We start from the raw sequence: 17,301 nt of genomic DNA on the forward strand, positions 1-17,301 counted from the left end.
GGCTCGAAGGGTTGAATTGTCTACTCCCGCTCCTAATTCCTATGCTCCTATGAACCTGATGGGGCAGCTTTCACTTTTGTCAAATTCTTTGAGGTGGAGATGCGGGCTGGACTGGGGTGGGCACAGTAAGAAGTCTCACAGCACCAGGTTAAAGTCTAGTTAAAGTGATTCACCTGTTGAAGGAGCAGCGCTCGAAAGCTCATGATTCCAAATAAACCTGTTGGACTTTAACCTGATGTTGTGAGACTTCCTACTGTGTTAAATTCTTTGTTCTGTTTCCTGCCTTATTGGTGTCAAGAACTGAGAAATGTTTTCACCGGCTGTTTATTCAGCAGCATTAAGCTCTGCTGACTCACCTGCCGATGGATCCCTACAAAATCGGTATGTTGCAAAGGATAACATTCCCCCTTTTGAAAAGACGGGGAATACTTTGATGGAAGTGCTCCACCCAGGTTTTCCCTTGAATGCAAGTTGCGCAATTGGTGGTTAAAAAAAATGTAAGGAGTTGAATTGGCCAATTTTTAAGTATGCGTCTATGGGGAAAAAATGAATGAAGTGCTATCACTTCCCTCCCCCCCCCCCCCCCCCCGGTAATTATTACTAAGTTCGCTCTGTATGTAAATATAGATTTTGTGTTAGACAAGACAATGATACGTAGTTGCAATGAAGTAATATGTCTATAAATCTGACGTCAACAGAACCTTTTTACAAATACAGGATTTTCCCCAAAGGTAGGGTGAATAAATAGTGAGGGAAAGGGCTGGAGAGAGCTAGACATTTCACAGCCTTCTGCGAACTCCGGTGAAGAGCTACTCAACATGAGACCTGTCCAATGTTAGTGAACATTGTACCCCAGTTATCGCTCAATATCTCCTTTTCGAGAGATTTTGGAGGAGTCTTCATTTCTCATTTCATTCTGTCTCTTTTCCCTGCAGGTTTCTGTCAAGTTTTCTTGGTGCTGTTCGCAGGAGTTGCTGCTTTACCGGTGGGGGAGCGTTTACCTGCAGCAACTCAGCTCTGTGCAACCTGCGCCTCTCTGGCCATGGAGATCCGGAACACAGCGGCGGCTCTCCGCAACACTCAGGTGAGGGTCTGGAGGCAAAGGGCTGAAAATTGAGGCTGGAGGTGCGGAGGGTTGGGGGTGGGGGTGGTGGGGGGGGGGCGGGGGGTATCGGAGACTTGGGGAAGGAGCCGGTTTGCATTCAGGATGTGACCTTTCTTTCCCTTCCAGCTGTGTGAGTTTTTCCGCTTCTGTGACGGAGACTGGAGCTCGCTGCTCAGTTACGACCTCAACCTGCCACAACTGGGCGCTCAGGACAGATGTTTGCGGAATGATTTCCACAAGGTGAGTAAGAGAGAGAGTGGGAGCAGCAGGTTCAGAGTAAATGCTAATCTAACCTGCACCGTGTGTCCCCGCTGCTTCGTGGAGTTGCTGCAATCGCTGCACTCACCTCTTGCGATGCTGAGCATCCAGTTAAATCCAGTTATATCTGCAGCCTCAGAACTCCCTGCAATCGGCAAACTCACATGTGTGATGTTAGCAAATTGCTGCATTCCCATCCAGCCCAGCCTCTGGAACCTTTACCAATATTAAGCATGCAAAGCTAGCCCATCATCACCTGGGAATTGTTGGACTACAACAACAACTTGTTCTGGGTCAGTAGCTGCTGGAGAGCAGAAGCTGGGAGTAATGTCAGACTGCCTCCTAGAGCTGAACTGATGCCAACCCAGTCACTGCGTGGCGGTAAGATGCCTGTAGCAGACGGGAAGCGAGGTGAAGAGGGGTAAAATCTGCAGCATGACAGGAATGCATTCTAATCAGTATTCTGTAACTTGATTTTGTGTCTCTGTATGCCCTGTTTGAGAGCAGATTTCCACTCCATCTGACGAAGGAGCAGCGCTCCGAAAGCTGATGGTATTTGCTACCAAATAAACCTGTTGGACTTTAACCTGGTGTTGTTAAAACTCTTACTGTATCCATTTTCCATCCATGATAAGTAGTGTGCATGTGTTTGAGTTGGTTTGATTTGATTTATTATTGTCACATGTATTAGTGTACAGTGAAAAGTATTGTTTCTTGCGCGCTATACAGACAAAGCATACCGTACATAGAGAAGGAAAGGAGAGAGTGCAGAAGGTAGTGTTACAGTCATAGCTAGGGTGTAGAGAAAGAGCATTGTTAGAGAGTTTAAAAGAGTTAGAAGGAAGTTTTAGAAGCATAGAATGAGAGTAAAAGATAGAATTAGAAGGTATGCTGGGCACAGCTTGCAAGAAATTGCCATCTTGAGTGCAGAGTCAATGGGCCAAATGGATTAATTCTGCTCCTATACTTTATATTTTATGGTCTACAAGATAAGCCCTATATTAACAAAGGTTGAAAAATCACTCAATATTACAGTAATAAATTTTGAGTCGTTTTAATACAGCATTATTGAATTAAAATATCATACAATGTACATCTTATGCCTCAGAAAGCCATGGATGGTGGGATAGTGGTAATATCACTGGTCTAGTAATCTTGAGGCCTAGGCTAATGCTTTGGAGACATGGATTCAAATCCCACCAAGGTAGCTGGTGGAATTTCAGTTCAATTAATAAATCTGCAAATAAAAGCAGTAATGGTGATCATGAAACTATCATTGATTGTCATTAAAAATATCTGGTTCACTAATGTACTTTAAGGAAGGAAATCTGCCATTTGTACCTGGTCTGGCCTACATGTGACTCCAGACCCACAGCAATGTGGTTGACTATTAACTGCCCTCTGAAATGGCCTCACAAACAGTCAGTTCGAGGGAAATTAGGGATGGACAATAAATGTTGGCCTGGCCAGTGATGCCCACACTCCATAAAAGAATAAAGAAATACCATATGGCTATGAACCATGCGCTAGCATACTTGATAGCATGCTCACACACCAATATGTAACCTTCTCATGCTGTCTCATGCAGAAGAATGTAATGCATATATTTTAATATACAGCCTAATATGTATTTTTGTATAAATTAATCAAAGATCATAAGTTTTTACAGAATATGATGAATAAATGTATTAAGCTTTCAATAAATTGAAATCTTCCATTCAGGAAACCTGCCTCAAAGCGATTGCCTCTGGCCTTCAGAAGTACAGGCCCTTCTTGTTATTAGTGGAAACGTATATCACGAGTTCAAATGACCAAGTGACCTGGATGCGTTCCAACACCCAGCGCCTGGCTGAGTTGGTGATAAACAAGGTTGGTGTAAATGGAAACAGTTACTAAAGTAGCTTCTGTGAATATACTCAATCTGAAAACCCAAGTCACTAACTGGTCTGTTTCCTTTCTGTTTCAGATAAATGCTGAATTTGGCAGCACTGATCTTGCTGACAGCGAGTTGGAGGTTTCTGCCCCAGACTTGGTGTCAAGCACAGATTGGGACCGACAGGTGAAGGTGCATGTCATTCTTCGGGACTTCACTAAATTCATTGAGAAAACAGCCCGAGCAGTTCGGTTCATGACAGCGGTATAGAGTCCATGAACTAAAGCAACGAAACCCTCAACGTATGAACGTTATAGTTCAACATAGGATACAAAAATCCACAGTCAAAGTGGATGAATGTTGTTCTGTAAAAGAACTCAATAGATTGTAAAAGTGCACATGCACTATTACTGTAAATGTAAGAGTTAGATTTTTTTACCTGCATAATATTTAATTGTTTTTATCATTTTTGGTTATACTGTTTGTTAAAGGGGTAATGATCAGATTTATATCGTTATTGTGAAAGCTCTTGGGCTTTGATAATTAATATGCAATATAATGGCTGAATTTGCATATTAAAATATCATTACAAGTCATATCCTCAATATAATTTATTGATTGTTAATACATTGATATGTCTGGGAATAATATTATAATTTAATATGAGGATATATTATGGAATGTTAATATAATATTTTTTCAGAGAATATATTTATTACATCATGCTGACTTTGAAAAATAATTTATTATTTATTAACTAAATTGTATTTATTTTCCTTGTTCAACAGTTTTAATATTTAAGATTATAAATGATAAATGACAATTGTTTTATATTCAGGGTAATTATTTAATTTTATATATTAGGATGATTTTGTTGGAGAATTCTGTACAGTGCCATGTGGTACATGTGTAAACATATGAAAATTAGAGTTTGGAAAGAGCATTGACCGAAGTGTTTTTATAAATTGGTAGATGACAATAAATGGGTTGGAAATGCAGCTTGGATGGTGGTACTAAGCAGAGCTATTGCACTAGATAGTTGTTATATGCAAGGTGAGATATTCAGTTCTATTGAATAAAATGAAATTGAATACCAGCTGGGAAAATGATAGGTGCCAATTGTGATACTACCTGTTTTGTGCTACTGCCTTAGACCCCAATTTCCTAATTGTAATTGTTCTCTTGAATTTTGTAACCATTAAAAACTCATGAAGACTAACCAAAAATTGTTAGATTTTGATCATTTTGGACCCTGATGAACTTTCACCTTACTTGGCTGGTGTCACCAACAGTCATTTTCCAGAATGAGATCAATAGTTTTTTGAGGTAAGGTTATCAAGTGAAATGGAGCAAAGGCAAGTAAATGGAGACGGCACACATAGCCCTGCTCCATTTGAATGGGAGAATATTCTCAAAGGGCTGAATGACCTACTCATGTTTCTACATTCCTGAGTACACCTCACGGGGCAGCACGGTGGTAGAGTGGTTAGCACTGCTGCCTCACAGTGCCAGGGACCCAGGTTCAATTCTGGCCTCGGGTGACTGTGTAGAGTTTGCACATACTCCCCGTGTCTGCGTGGGTTTCCCCCAGGGGCTCCGGTTTCCTCCCACAGTCCAAAGATGTGCAGATTAGGTGGTTTGGCCATAGTAAATTGCCCCTTTGTGTCAAGGGGGCTAGCAGGGTAAATATGTGGGGTTACTGGGATAGGGCCGGGGAGGGATTGATGTTGGTGCAGGCTCGATGGGCCGAATGGCCTACTTCTGCACTGAAGGGATTCTAATTTCAAAAAGAGATGGGTTTTGGAAGCTTATGGTGATGTATTGTTTCACACGATACTGCAGTGATTTTTAGCAGATTGACTATTAAGCTGACGCTAGTATTTGTGCTCCAAATGTCTCATCTCCCATGGCAACTGTAGTGTGCTACTTCAGCGGTTATAATGAGTGCAATCTTTGATATTAGGGATGGTCCCTCCATTTTGTGGCTTCTTATGCAATACTTTCCCACAACCAAATTGTGTGAATGAGGTAAGGGGTGGCAATTAAAGGGTGTCCTCCAGTTTGCATTCAACAATGATAGAAGAGATATGGAAGCATCATCCTCTTAAAGTATTGGAAGGACTTACTATTTTGCTGACAAGTCAGTGTTGTAAGAGAAGCTGGCAACATATAGGGCGAACTTTTACCACATCACTGCAGCTGGCGGAAATAGTAGCAAGCTGGGAGATAGCACGCAAAGCTAAAAATCCGATTTGCGCCCAACGCCTAACATTTAGCAATCTTCCTGGCTCTCTCCAAGTGGCGCAAATCACATCGCACCCAAAAACGTGTGAAACTTATTAGTATGAGATTGACTGGATTTCAAGATCATTAGCGAGCTCGGTACACAATCATCTCCCCTCCCGGAGTCTTCCTACCTCCTTGACGTGACGTCACGCTAGCACCAATTAGCACAGGTATTTAAAAGTGAGGTCAAGATGCAGCAGTAGCAAAGGAGAGCTAGGAGGGAGCACTGCTGATCCCCAACCTCCAGCATGTGGGATGGGGGAATCAACCACCGTCTGGGGCAGGATGGAGTCCCCCCACCACACACACACACACAGAGCAAACATGTGTTTTGGATTTCAGCCAGCAGAGCTAGCAGCCATGCTCACTGCCGTGGCAGCTGGTGGACAAGGCCAACCCAGGCTGCAGCAGGAGGTCAGGGGCTGCTGGTCAGGACCAAGACCCAGCCACCCATCAGCCTGAGGAGGGGGGGGTGAGGCTGAGGACAGAGGAGATGAAGACCCACCTCTACGGGACCCAGATGCCGTTCAATGGGCTGCCAGGCACTGTGTGCCGCCACAGACTCAGCAGAAAGAGAATGCAGCACCTCTGTGACATCCTCGCGGGCCTGACACCTCATGGGGCAGGAGAACACCCACTCCTGGTGACTGTGAAGGTAACGGTGGCCCTAAACATTTATGCGTCCTGGTCCTATTGCTAGTGTTGTACCTGTTAATTCTCAGATACTTTCAACCAGTTTACTTACTCCAAGGTTTTACCTCGGTGCCCTTATTTGCAAGGTGGACAAAGGACAAACACAAGTAAAGGTTCAACAAGTTTATTAATAATAACACTATTAACCCTTAAATTACCCACATAAAACAAGAGGATACTCCAGCAGATTCAAGTATACTACCCGTAAAGATGGTTTGGTTAAACTGCAGGCCCGATTCTCTGAGTCCCTCTGGTCTGTCGTCACGAAGGTGAGTCTCGATGGCAGCTTCTTCCTTCCTTCCTTCTCTGGTCAGTCTTCTGAATGGTCACAACTGCCTCCCTCATCGAGTCTTCGCTCCTGTGTGCCTCTGAGTATGTCCCTTTATCCCCAGCCTGCTTGCCTTTCCAGAAACTTCTCTGGCTTCCGGCCAATGAGGTCCCAGGAGGGGGTTCCAATACCCAATGGGTTTCTTGATGTCTGCCTGACAGGACACCAGGGTCCACCCCCCAGGTGTCCATCTCCATGTTGTTGAACTTGTTATCAGGTAAGGTTTCTACAGGAACTCTTGGTGACAGAGAGTCTGGCCCGATCTGGGCTTCTAACAATAGACCGATGCATTTCAATGAGGTGCCATGATCTCCTGCTAAGTCTCACGTAGAGTGTAACGACCTTTGATGGGTGGTTGATGGGTCAGGCCCAGATACATTTGTGTATTGTACAATTGGCCTGCCTGAGGTTTGACTGTGTTTGATTTCAATGTGCCCAATTCTTTAATTTAGGATATCCAATTTTATCAGCCTTAAAACTAGGCCCTGTTTATATCACCACACTAAGTCTAGGTGACCTCCCCAGGGTGAATCCTAGAATCCCATATATTTACCCTGCTAGTGCCTCTGACACCAAAGGGCAATTTACCATGGCCAATCAACTAATCTGCACATCTTTGGACTGTTGGAGGAAACCGGAGCACCCAGAGGAAACCCACGCAGACACAGGGAGAATGTGCAAACTCCACACGGACACTGACCGAAGCTGGGAATTGAACCCAGGTCCCTGGCGCTGTGAGGCAGCAGTGCTAAGCACTGTGCTACCGTGCTGCCTCAGTGTGCGCATCAGAAATAAAGATGGTCAGTTGTGTTCTGTGCCCTGTGGCCTGTGATGCCCTTGGCAGGCGTCCCCTGGGGGAGCCGGGACCTAGGAGGCCACAGCTGACTTTCAAGTGTCATAGATGTAGCCGTGCTGCCTGTGAGATGTACCAGTGTCAGGAAGGAAGTCCGGAAGGGCTGGGGTCTGTCAGAGATTCCTAGGTGGAAAGCCCCAGCCTGGGCTCCTGCTCTTCCTCCTTCCTCAGGGTTCCTGTGGGCCCCTGGGAACTCCAGGGAATGGAGGGGCAGCTGGAGTGAGCTCCAGAAGCCTCTGTGTCCCCTGGCGTTGCCAGTCCCAAAGGCCCAACATTGCCTGCACCATGGTGTGCGAGCCCTCAGTGATTGCCTGCTGAGTCTGGACCTCACACTGGAGCCCCTTAGCAATTGCCCACTGTGACTGGGCCATTCGCAGGAGCGAAGACTCGACGAGGGAGGCAGTTGTGACCATTTGGAAGACTGACCAGAGAAGGAAGGAAGAAGCTGCCATCAAGACTCACCTTCGTGACTCTGTGTCTCCAGCATGATCCCGAGGCTCACAGCCATGGCACGCTGTGTCTCCAGCATGATCCCAAAGCCCTCAGCCATGGCACGCTGTGTCTCCAGCAGGCTCCTGAAGCCCTCAGCCATGATCCTCTGAGACTCGGTCATGCTTTGGGCCCTGCCACCCATGACTCCTATTTCCTGCCCCAGGCTTTCCACTACAGTCATCACCCTTGCAGTGTTGGCCTGGGTGCCACACAATGCTGCCACCATCTCTGCGACTGAAGGCTGTGGGGCTTCTCCAAGCAACCATGACGTTGCTGAAATGTTTCTGACAAACCCTCCTGTAGTTCCCAGCTGCATCTCCAGCAGCTTCTGCAGAACTGTTCCCAGCAGCCTGGCATCCGACTGGGGGCCAGCTGTCTCCTTTGCTCCAGCAGAACTCTGGCTGCCCGAGTCCTCAGATGTTTCCCCCTCCACCTTATGTGCATCAACAGCTGTATGGTGCCCACTGGAAAGTGCCCCAGAAGCCTCACCGCTAACATGTCACATTGAAGTGACTGTATCTGCACTGGTGGATGGTGCAGGATGATGCCTGTGCTGACTGGCCAGTGCTTTCCTCAGAGCTTTCCTCAGAGGTATCAATGGAGGCCATAGGGGGGCACAGACTCCTGACAGCCCGGCCTCATTGGACTCTGCTCCTGTGAAAGAAGACACATGGTTCAATGCAAGAAAGGGTCAAGTATCTGGGCAGATTACAACTTACTTGAGACAGGTCATATGAATTAAGTTTTGCAGCTCCTCACTTCTGTGGCGCACCCTGACCTGTCGGTCACAGCTCTCTCCACTACCTCACCTGAGGGCTCCATCACTTATTTCTTGGAGACGCATCACTGGACTTCTCCCACTCCCTTTGATTATGTGCCATCTTAACCTGTGGAGACAAAAGGAGTGATTGAAAGCCTGATGGCTGAGGGGCCACGAAGTGTTGGAGGCGAGGGGAGCAGGTGGCATATTTTGGCACTATGCCTTGGCAGGTTGGGGTTGTGATGGGAGGTGCCAGAGGAGTTTGAGGGTGATGTTGGAGTGCTGGGTGGTCATGGGGTCTAGTGGGGGGGGAGATTCCACGTCGGCCGACTCGCAGAGTTTGCGCGAGGGTTCTAATTTCTAATGTAGCACTATGTCAGTTCGAAATAAGCAACGCTCTTCTTACAGATTAAAACCCATTTTAAATATAGTTAGCAATCACAAATATACTTGCTATAATGAGTGCAGACAGTCTTGGAATTTTCAGAGAGATATAGAGCTTTCAGAAGCCTGCAAAATTCCTCTAACTTCAACCAGAACAGCCTAACTGTATGTCATTTGCACACTTTCATCGTGCCTCTCCCTATCCAACCCCAACCCCTCCCACTAATGGATCTCCCCCCATCCCCCTCCTCCTAGCCTGAACCACTGCTTATCTTTCAAACTTTAAAGTGTCCCTTTAAACACCTCCTTTATGGCAGTTAGTGCCGTAAAAAGGGGATGTGATTGCCACTCTGAGGAAGGTATGTTGCTTCTTTTTTAAAAAGCTGCATGAGAAAAGGGAATAGTTTAAGGGGCGTGTTATCTTCAGCCCCCAATTGTCTGTGAAGTTTCTCTTTGCTAACTAAAATTTTAAAGTTAAAACTGAAACGAACTTTCTCAAAAGTTTCAAGCCCAGTCCGTTCCTTCTACTTCTCCTCCAACTCTCTTTGGTGTTAACAGTAATTATTTTACTTTAATACCTAACTTTAAAAGTAAAAACATGTAACTGCTTCATATTTAAAAGCAGAGAAATATATTCAAGACACAGGCCGGAATTCTTTGGCCGATGACACCAGTGGATTCTCTGGTCCCGCTGCAGTGAATGGAGGTTTAGCTGAGCGCCAAGTTCTCGCTGATAGCAGCAGCAGGCCTTGAACAACCTCAAAATTCTGGCCACAATGTTATTATAGTTTCAAATTAGAAATTTAAATTTAATTTTTGCTGATATCCCTCATATCCATGAGAAATGTTCAGTTCAAAATCACTTAATTTTTCAAAGCCAAAGTCAAATTCAAGTGTCCCAAAAAGTCTTAATGATTTTTAAGTTGCCCCATCATTCACTACTACAGTGAATCACAATGTAAGATGTAGCACCCTTACTTGCAGTCCAGCGACAATAATGGGAGAAGATTTCCTTTGTACACTAGATGTACTAAAATCATAACATTTATACAGAACACATTTACAATTTCACTGCAGCCAATGTAGAAAAACTGTACTGAGTTTGAAAGTATTGGTTTAACTTACTATTCTTCATGCTAATGAATTTTGAACAACTAATGCAAAAGGGACTCTCCCAAAAGCAAAATAATCAGGAATTCTTTTGGTGGAGTTGGATACAATATGCAAATTTAAGTCATCCCTCAGATTTCCAGGATTTCACAAACTTGTTACGTTATAGAGTTGCTCATACTGAATCAAAGCAACTCCCACAATAATTATATAATCTCCAAATAAAACAAAGGTATTGTACTAAACCAGGTTGCACCAGATCAAGACACAAGTAAATTCCTCAAAACCTCATCAGGGATTGTTTGCAACACAATTCTGAATGATACATTTTTTGAAAGATTCAATTTTCAAAGGACACCAGTGTTAGCCTGGATGAAGTCCAATTCCTGGGGGCCAATTCTCCCAGCAGTGCAACAGGCTGGGAGACATCAGCCGAGGCAGTTTAGCGGGTTCCCCGCTGGGCGCCACAGCCTCTGTGCGTCTCTGGGATCAGGATTTGTAGCGTCATCATCTCCGTGCCGGAAATTGGCGCAGAGCAGATTTAAATATTAAAATTACCATTACCATTTCATTAGTAGGCCCAGGACTGAAGACTCCGGACCTGCTTGTCTCTCCCCCTACCGCCCCCCCCCCCCCCCCCCCCCCCCACCCCCCCGCCAGAGTGGTTCACTCCAGCAGGATTTACAACAGCTCCCTACTAATGGGGAGCTGACAGTCTGACTCTGTCGGAGTGAAGGGAGGCCATGGAGGCCCCCCGAGGAGGTCGGGGATAAGGGGCGTGCCCCATAAGCATTGCCAGCCTGGCCTCCGGCACTGCCCAGGGGAAAAGTGGCAATGCCCAGGGGCATCTTGACACTGCCCAACGGGCATTGGGCAATGCCAGGTGGGCAGGGCAAGAGGGGTGGGGCCTACAGGGGCAGGGCCTATGTGGGGGGGAGATCAGTGGGGGTGGGGTGTCCCACTGCCACTCTGCATAGGGATCCGTGGCAGAGTGAGGAAAGGGGCTAATCGGGGCTGGCCATCAGGGTGGGGGGTCTGCGGGATGGGGGGTCGGGTCTGCCGGGGGGGAAGTTGGGATTGCCAGGGTGGGGGGTTCGGGGAGATTGAGATGGGCTGCGGTGGGGTGCGGGGCGGTGGGGTGTGGGAGAGGACGGTGGTCAGGGCTGGCCCAGAGACGTCCTGGAGGCCAGCGATCGGGGGGGGGGGGGGGGTCGCACAGCCAGCAATACGGATTGCTGTGCTCGCCAGCAATTGAGCTGACCAGCGATCGGGAGGCCGGCAGTACGGGGCTTCTGCTCATTTGCCGATCTCCATTCTGACAGATCGGCGCAAGTGCAGTGGCCTGCTCAATGCTATGCTGCCGGCTTCTTCAGCGGGAATAGGCCCTGCCCCTGGATTTTCAGCGTGAATCTCACTAGGGCTCTCTGCAGTGCTCAGAGTGTGGGAGATTCATTTTGAAAATCCCATTAAAAAAACCAAGCGGGATTTACTCCCGTTTTTACTCGAATTCGGTATTTAGAATTTTTTGTGAGAATCCCGGCCCTTATCCGTGGAAGCAAAGTAAAACTTTGTGACTAACTTCTCTCCCTTTAGTTTTGCTCATTGTTAATTGCTTTAAATGGGTGTGGAACAGGTGGTCAATCCACCAAAACCCGCACAATAGAAGCTGATACATCAAAATTGATCCTTAAACTCTATTAAATTTACATAAGGCGCCATTTTCTGGTTCTCCCTTTAGACTAACTCCCTATGCAGAGTCAAAGTGGTACAGTGAACTGTGAGTAATTATAACAGTGAACTGACAGTGGAAAATTGTGCCCTGTCATTTCACTGCAATAATGAGTGGTTTTGCGCAAGAACTTAACCACTCCTGAGAGGACTGTGCCAGATCTTCCCTGCCACCATCAGACTTTTGAATGGACCTACTTCGTATTAAGTTGATCTTTCTCTACACCCTAGCTATGACTGTAACATTCTTCACTCTCTCGTTTCCTTCTCTACGAACGGTATGATTTGTCTGTATAGCGCGTAAGAAACAATATATTTTATTGTCACATGCTAATACATGTGACAATAATAAATCAAATCAAATCAAATCAAAAATCAAAGTTACAATTACCCTGCCTCACAGCTAGCAATGAAATGGATTGTCAATTAATCTACTTTTTCTGCCAATCTTGATTGAGGGCTGCATTGTTGTGCCTGCCGCACAGTCTGTTTTAACCCTTATACCATGAACAAAGAATTGTGAGTAGACTTCTTGTTAGTACAACCAATATTTATTTAAAACACACAATCAATAATCACCCACCCAACCAACAATAAGTTATCTTACAGAAAATACTAAATTTCAAGTCCAATACGAGACCTTGACTTAACTTTGCGTGACTGGCAAGTACCCAGGCAGATATTGGCCTTTATCTGTGCGCTGGTCTCGGTAGTCCTCTGCGTAGTCTGGTCCTTTGGTCTGGTCTGGCACTCTGGCTCTGGTCTTCCTTCCTTCTCGGGTGTGGTGGCTCTCCTCGTTTTGGTCGTTGCTGGCGACAGTCACTGGTGTTGTAGCTCGTTCGTGGGGTCAGAGAGAGAGAGAGATTCTTGGTTGTGTAGCACCCTTTATATCCCATTGGGTTTCATGCCCCTTTTGGCCATTGCCAATCAATTGATCAAGACTTGATCACCCTAATCGATAAAGTCCAATCGGGTGCTGCCACACCAATCTCTGGGTGTGTCCCCAACAGCCATGTCTGTAAGTGCTGGGGGCAGGTAGGACACACACCTCCCTCCCAAGTAAGGGGTTAAGGCACCCCTATGTCTGGAAAACAACCCAGTTTGACCAGAAAGTCCCTTTTGTCCTGGAGATGACCCATATCCTGTGTATTCAGTCATCTGAGTTGCAGCCTGTTTATCTCCATCCTTTAGGCGGCAGCCTGCTGTTTTAGTTCTTGCCCAATTGTCCCAGAGTGCTTTACAAATCGCCATTTTAGGTTGCCCATTTGGCCACAGCATGTTGAGGGAAACACTAAGGAAGTAGTGCTATGTTCCATCTGAAGCATCAGTATGAACAGGCACAGCTTTGGTTTAACATCCAGAGAAAGGTATCACTGACAACGATACAGTCTACACAGCTTTACATGCCGTGTGTAAACTATTTCGTAAATCATTCTTTCTTAATAATATCACAATATCTTTATGAAATTAGTCTAGTCATTCACTTTAACTATTTTACATATGGAAAAAGAAGCAGATTGCTCTCCAAATTACATTAAATCCATTTGCCTATAGCCCATTCCTCTATTATGGAAAGTCATTGACACACTTAAACATTTTCTACCCTTTTCCATCATTTTGTCATTCCAAGTTGAATTCCTTTTGACTCCAGTGCTGACTTAATCTTCATCTCATTGTCTAAAGTTTATTTATTCATCGTAAGTAGGCTTAAATTCACACTGCAATGTAGTTACTATGAAAATCCCCGAGTCGCCACACTCCGGCACCTGTTCAGGTACGCTGAGGGAGAATTTAGCATGGCCAATCCACCTAACCCGCACATCTTTCGACTGTGGGAGGAAACCGGAGCACCCGGAGGAAACCCACGCAGACACGGAGCGAAGGTGCAAACTCCACACAGACAGTGACCCAAGCCGGGAATCAAACCTGGGTCTCTGGCGCTGTGAGGCAGCAGTGCTAACCATTGTGCCATCATGCTGCCACCACTTGACAGCAAAAAAAGGCACAACACTATTTTTTATAGCAGCAAAATACTGCAGATACTGGAATCTGAAACAACAGAAAATGCTCAAAAATCTCAGCAGGTCCAACAGCATCTGTGGAGAGAGAACAGAGCCAACAGCAAACCTGGATATCACTTCATCAGAGAATAATTTTTAAATGGGTTTGTCATTATGACATTAAGTCACTAGGTGGCAGTTTCCACTGCGTATTCTTCGACTGAGGGTATAATTGCTGCTATATCCCTGTGTTCTAATCTACAGATTAACAAACAAATTGACAAGTAATACCTTCAACATCTTAAGAAGTGTCAGTGCCCTGTTCACACTCCACTGTGCTCTGAGGATTAATAGGTCCTAAAATGTTGTCTTAGAATAAATTATCTCAATGTGTGGAACTTTCTCAATGTTTTGGCAGAATGACGCAGCAGGCGGGAGAAACAGTGTTAAAGCTACCAGCCCCAAAAGCAGCCTTCTCCACCATATCCTTCGGCTCATAGGCAAGAAAAAGTGAAGGGCCAGGGTCCATGAGGTAATGCTGGCAGAGCCCGTCCGTACAGCAATTTAAACTTTGAAAGATTGGAGTGCCAGTTTAAAGGGCGTCCCAATACAAAAAATAAAAAATGGAACCTTATCCCTGAACACCTCCCACACCAAGACACTCCCCTCCCACCCACCGAAACATCAGGCCCCCAACACATGGAACACCCCCCAGTCATGGAACACAGCCCCCCAAGGTATACCCCCCAACACATGGAACACCCCCCAGTCATGGAACACACCGCCCCCCCCCATGCTATACCCCCCACCACATGGAATACCCCACCCCATGGAACACTCCACCACATGGAACACCCCCCAGTCATGGAACACCCCCCCCCCCCCCCCCCCATGCTATACCACCCACCACATGGAACACCCCACCCCATGGAACACCCCACCCTGACACTGCCCCCCGATACTGCCAGGGCATGACCCGCTCCCCCCTGAAGGATACACTCGCCGATGTTCTGTTCGCCAAGTGCACGCCATGCGAGACCTGGCATGATTTTGATCTGTGTGCCCTTATGCCAACATGAATAGATTATGTAATGGGGAATTATCAGGCACAGAGGCCTTATAATCGGCCTGATAATCTGATGTAAATGTTCAGCGTCAGAATTCCCTTCATTTCATGACACAGGGTGGGGACAATCATGACGGGAAATCTTGCCGGAGTAACTCATGTTTTGGGCCCCTCGCACGGTTTTCCACTCCTGCCATTGGCCCAGCCCACCAAAAACCGAGGCAGAAAATCCCACTCATTGTTTTTTGCAGCATTATTTATGGAGAAGTTAAATGATATCATCTGTAAACATATAACACTGACATAAAATGTGGTATCAATTTAGAACAGCGATGTTCAGACCTGGCACAGTCCTCTCAGGAATGGTTAAGTTCTTGCGCAAAACCACACATTATTGCAGTGAAATGACAGGGCACAATTTTCCACTGTCAGCTCACTGTTATAATTATTCACAGCTTTGACCCTGCGTAGGGAGTTAGTCTAAAGGGAGGGCCAGAAAATGGCGCCTTATGCAAATTTCATAGAGTTGTGGGATCAATTTTGATGTACCAGCTTCTATTGTGCGGGACTCGGTGAGAGCGTGCCTGCTGTCCATCTGATGGAAATGGTCAGAGACCCAAATCGTTAGCATGCTCAGGCCTCATTTCTGCTCAATGGGGGGAGCAGCTCTTACACTCCAAACAACTTGCCAATTGGAGAAGACCACTGCTGAAGTCTCAAATGTCCTCCCTCCCCATGGCGCTCAGCATTCATGCTTTCCCTGGCCCCACAAAGATCAGTCAAGACGCAATGGTATAAGTTTTTTGATGCAGTTTGCGACACCAAGTAATAACGTAGGGCAAATACACACTACACAGACTGTTCAGATGGCTGTCTGGTGGCGGGGAGGGGGGAGGAAGGTGGGTCAGGTGGCTCTCTGGGGGGGTGGGGGGGCGGCAGGGGGGCGGCGGGGGGGTCCGCTGTTACTCTGCATGTGATCAGTGGGGGGCAAGGGGGTCAGTAATGTTGTGGGGGTGGGGCAATATCCGCGGGGGCCAGGGGGAGGCATTATCATGGCCTGGGAGCCATGTGGCAGGGGAGTGCTTTTCTTTTTTTTCACTGCGCATGTGTAGTTGGAGGCGCCAATCGGAGCTGTAGTGTTTCAGGCGCGTTAAGCCCCACCCAGAGGCTTCTGCAGCCAATTCAGAATCACTGATATTTTTTCAGGTAGAGTGCGATGGGGCGCCTAAGAACGGGTCTAAAAGTCAGATCTGAAACACTCCCAGTTTCAAGTCCACCCAGCACTTAGAATCAAAATGGTAAAATAGAGCCCTACATTCTCATTTTGGAGCTCAACACACTAGTTAACATCATGTCTTAAACGCACACAACTAAACAAAATTATAGCAGCGTGAAGGACCCCTCAACAGTGCTATTTAATGAGATCATCAACAACATAGAGGAGATGGTGTGTGGAGTAATGTCACTGGATTGGTAATCCAGAGGCCCAGGTTAGTGCTGTGAGGGCTGAGATTAAAATCCCACCACAACAGCTCAGTGGGATTTAAATTCAATGAATAAATCTAAAATTGGAAGAAGTAAGGGTGATTACGAAGCCATTATTACAAAAACCCATCTGGTTTATTAATACCCCTTTTGGGAAAGAAAATGAACCATCCTTACCTGGTCTGGTAAGGATGTAACTTGTGGTTGACTCTGAGATGGCCGAGCAAACCATTCAGTTCAATTAGGGATGGACAACAAATGCTGCCTTGCCAGTGACACCCATGTTACATGAAAGAATAAAAGAAGCAATTTGCAGATTAGTTTCTGACCACTTTCTACTCACTCTGTTTGATTGTGTAGAAGTTCTTGACAGAGGAGTTGTGGTGATATCTGCAGTGAGTGGCGCTGCACTCAGGGGAAGCGGTGGTTGTGAGAGCAAGGGCACTGGGTACACCATTTGCTGTCAGTCACTGGTGCTGTAGCAGTAGTCCAGCTTTGGTTGAAGCATTAGTTGGGAGATGCTGCAGAGGCAGCAATGATGAAGGGGCTCACAAATGGAGGAGAGGAATCTGTTGCAGGGGAGGGGAAGGGCTCTCAGCAGGAGGCCTTATCCCAGCTGGGGTCTTAAAATTATAGAATCCATTCAATGCAGAAGGAGGCCATTCAGCCCATTGAGCCTGCACCGACGACAATCCCACCCAGACCCTATCCCACAACCCTATGTATTTACCCTGCTAGTCCCCCGACACTAAGGGGAAATTGATCATGTTTGCATGTTGTTACTTATCGTTAAGACACTTTTATTGGCACAAATAAATGTCATTTTACCACCCACCTGTGATTAATTTGTCTCAGATTTGTCTCCAACAGGAACCAGCGT

The 17,301-nt window shown here is 46.3% G+C and overlaps 1 protein-coding gene across 1 annotated transcript; it reads left to right on the plus strand.

Moving 5' to 3' along the window:
* The first annotated feature begins 818 nt into the window (after window positions 1-818).
* il6 (interleukin 6 (interferon, beta 2)) lies at window positions 819-3,515 on the plus strand. Its single transcript, XM_078228291.1, is given in 5 exon segments — window positions 819-834; window positions 936-1,084; window positions 1,232-1,345; window positions 3,086-3,232; window positions 3,330-3,515. Coding segments are annotated over 5 exon segments (612 nt in total).
* The last annotated feature ends 13,786 nt before the right edge of the window (window positions 3,516-17,301 follow it).

Source organism: Mustelus asterias, chromosome 2 (genome assembly GCF_964213995.1).
Source record: "Mustelus asterias chromosome 2, sMusAst1.hap1.1, whole genome shotgun sequence".
Classification (NCBI taxonomy): domain Eukaryota; kingdom Metazoa; phylum Chordata; class Chondrichthyes; order Carcharhiniformes; family Triakidae; genus Mustelus; species Mustelus asterias.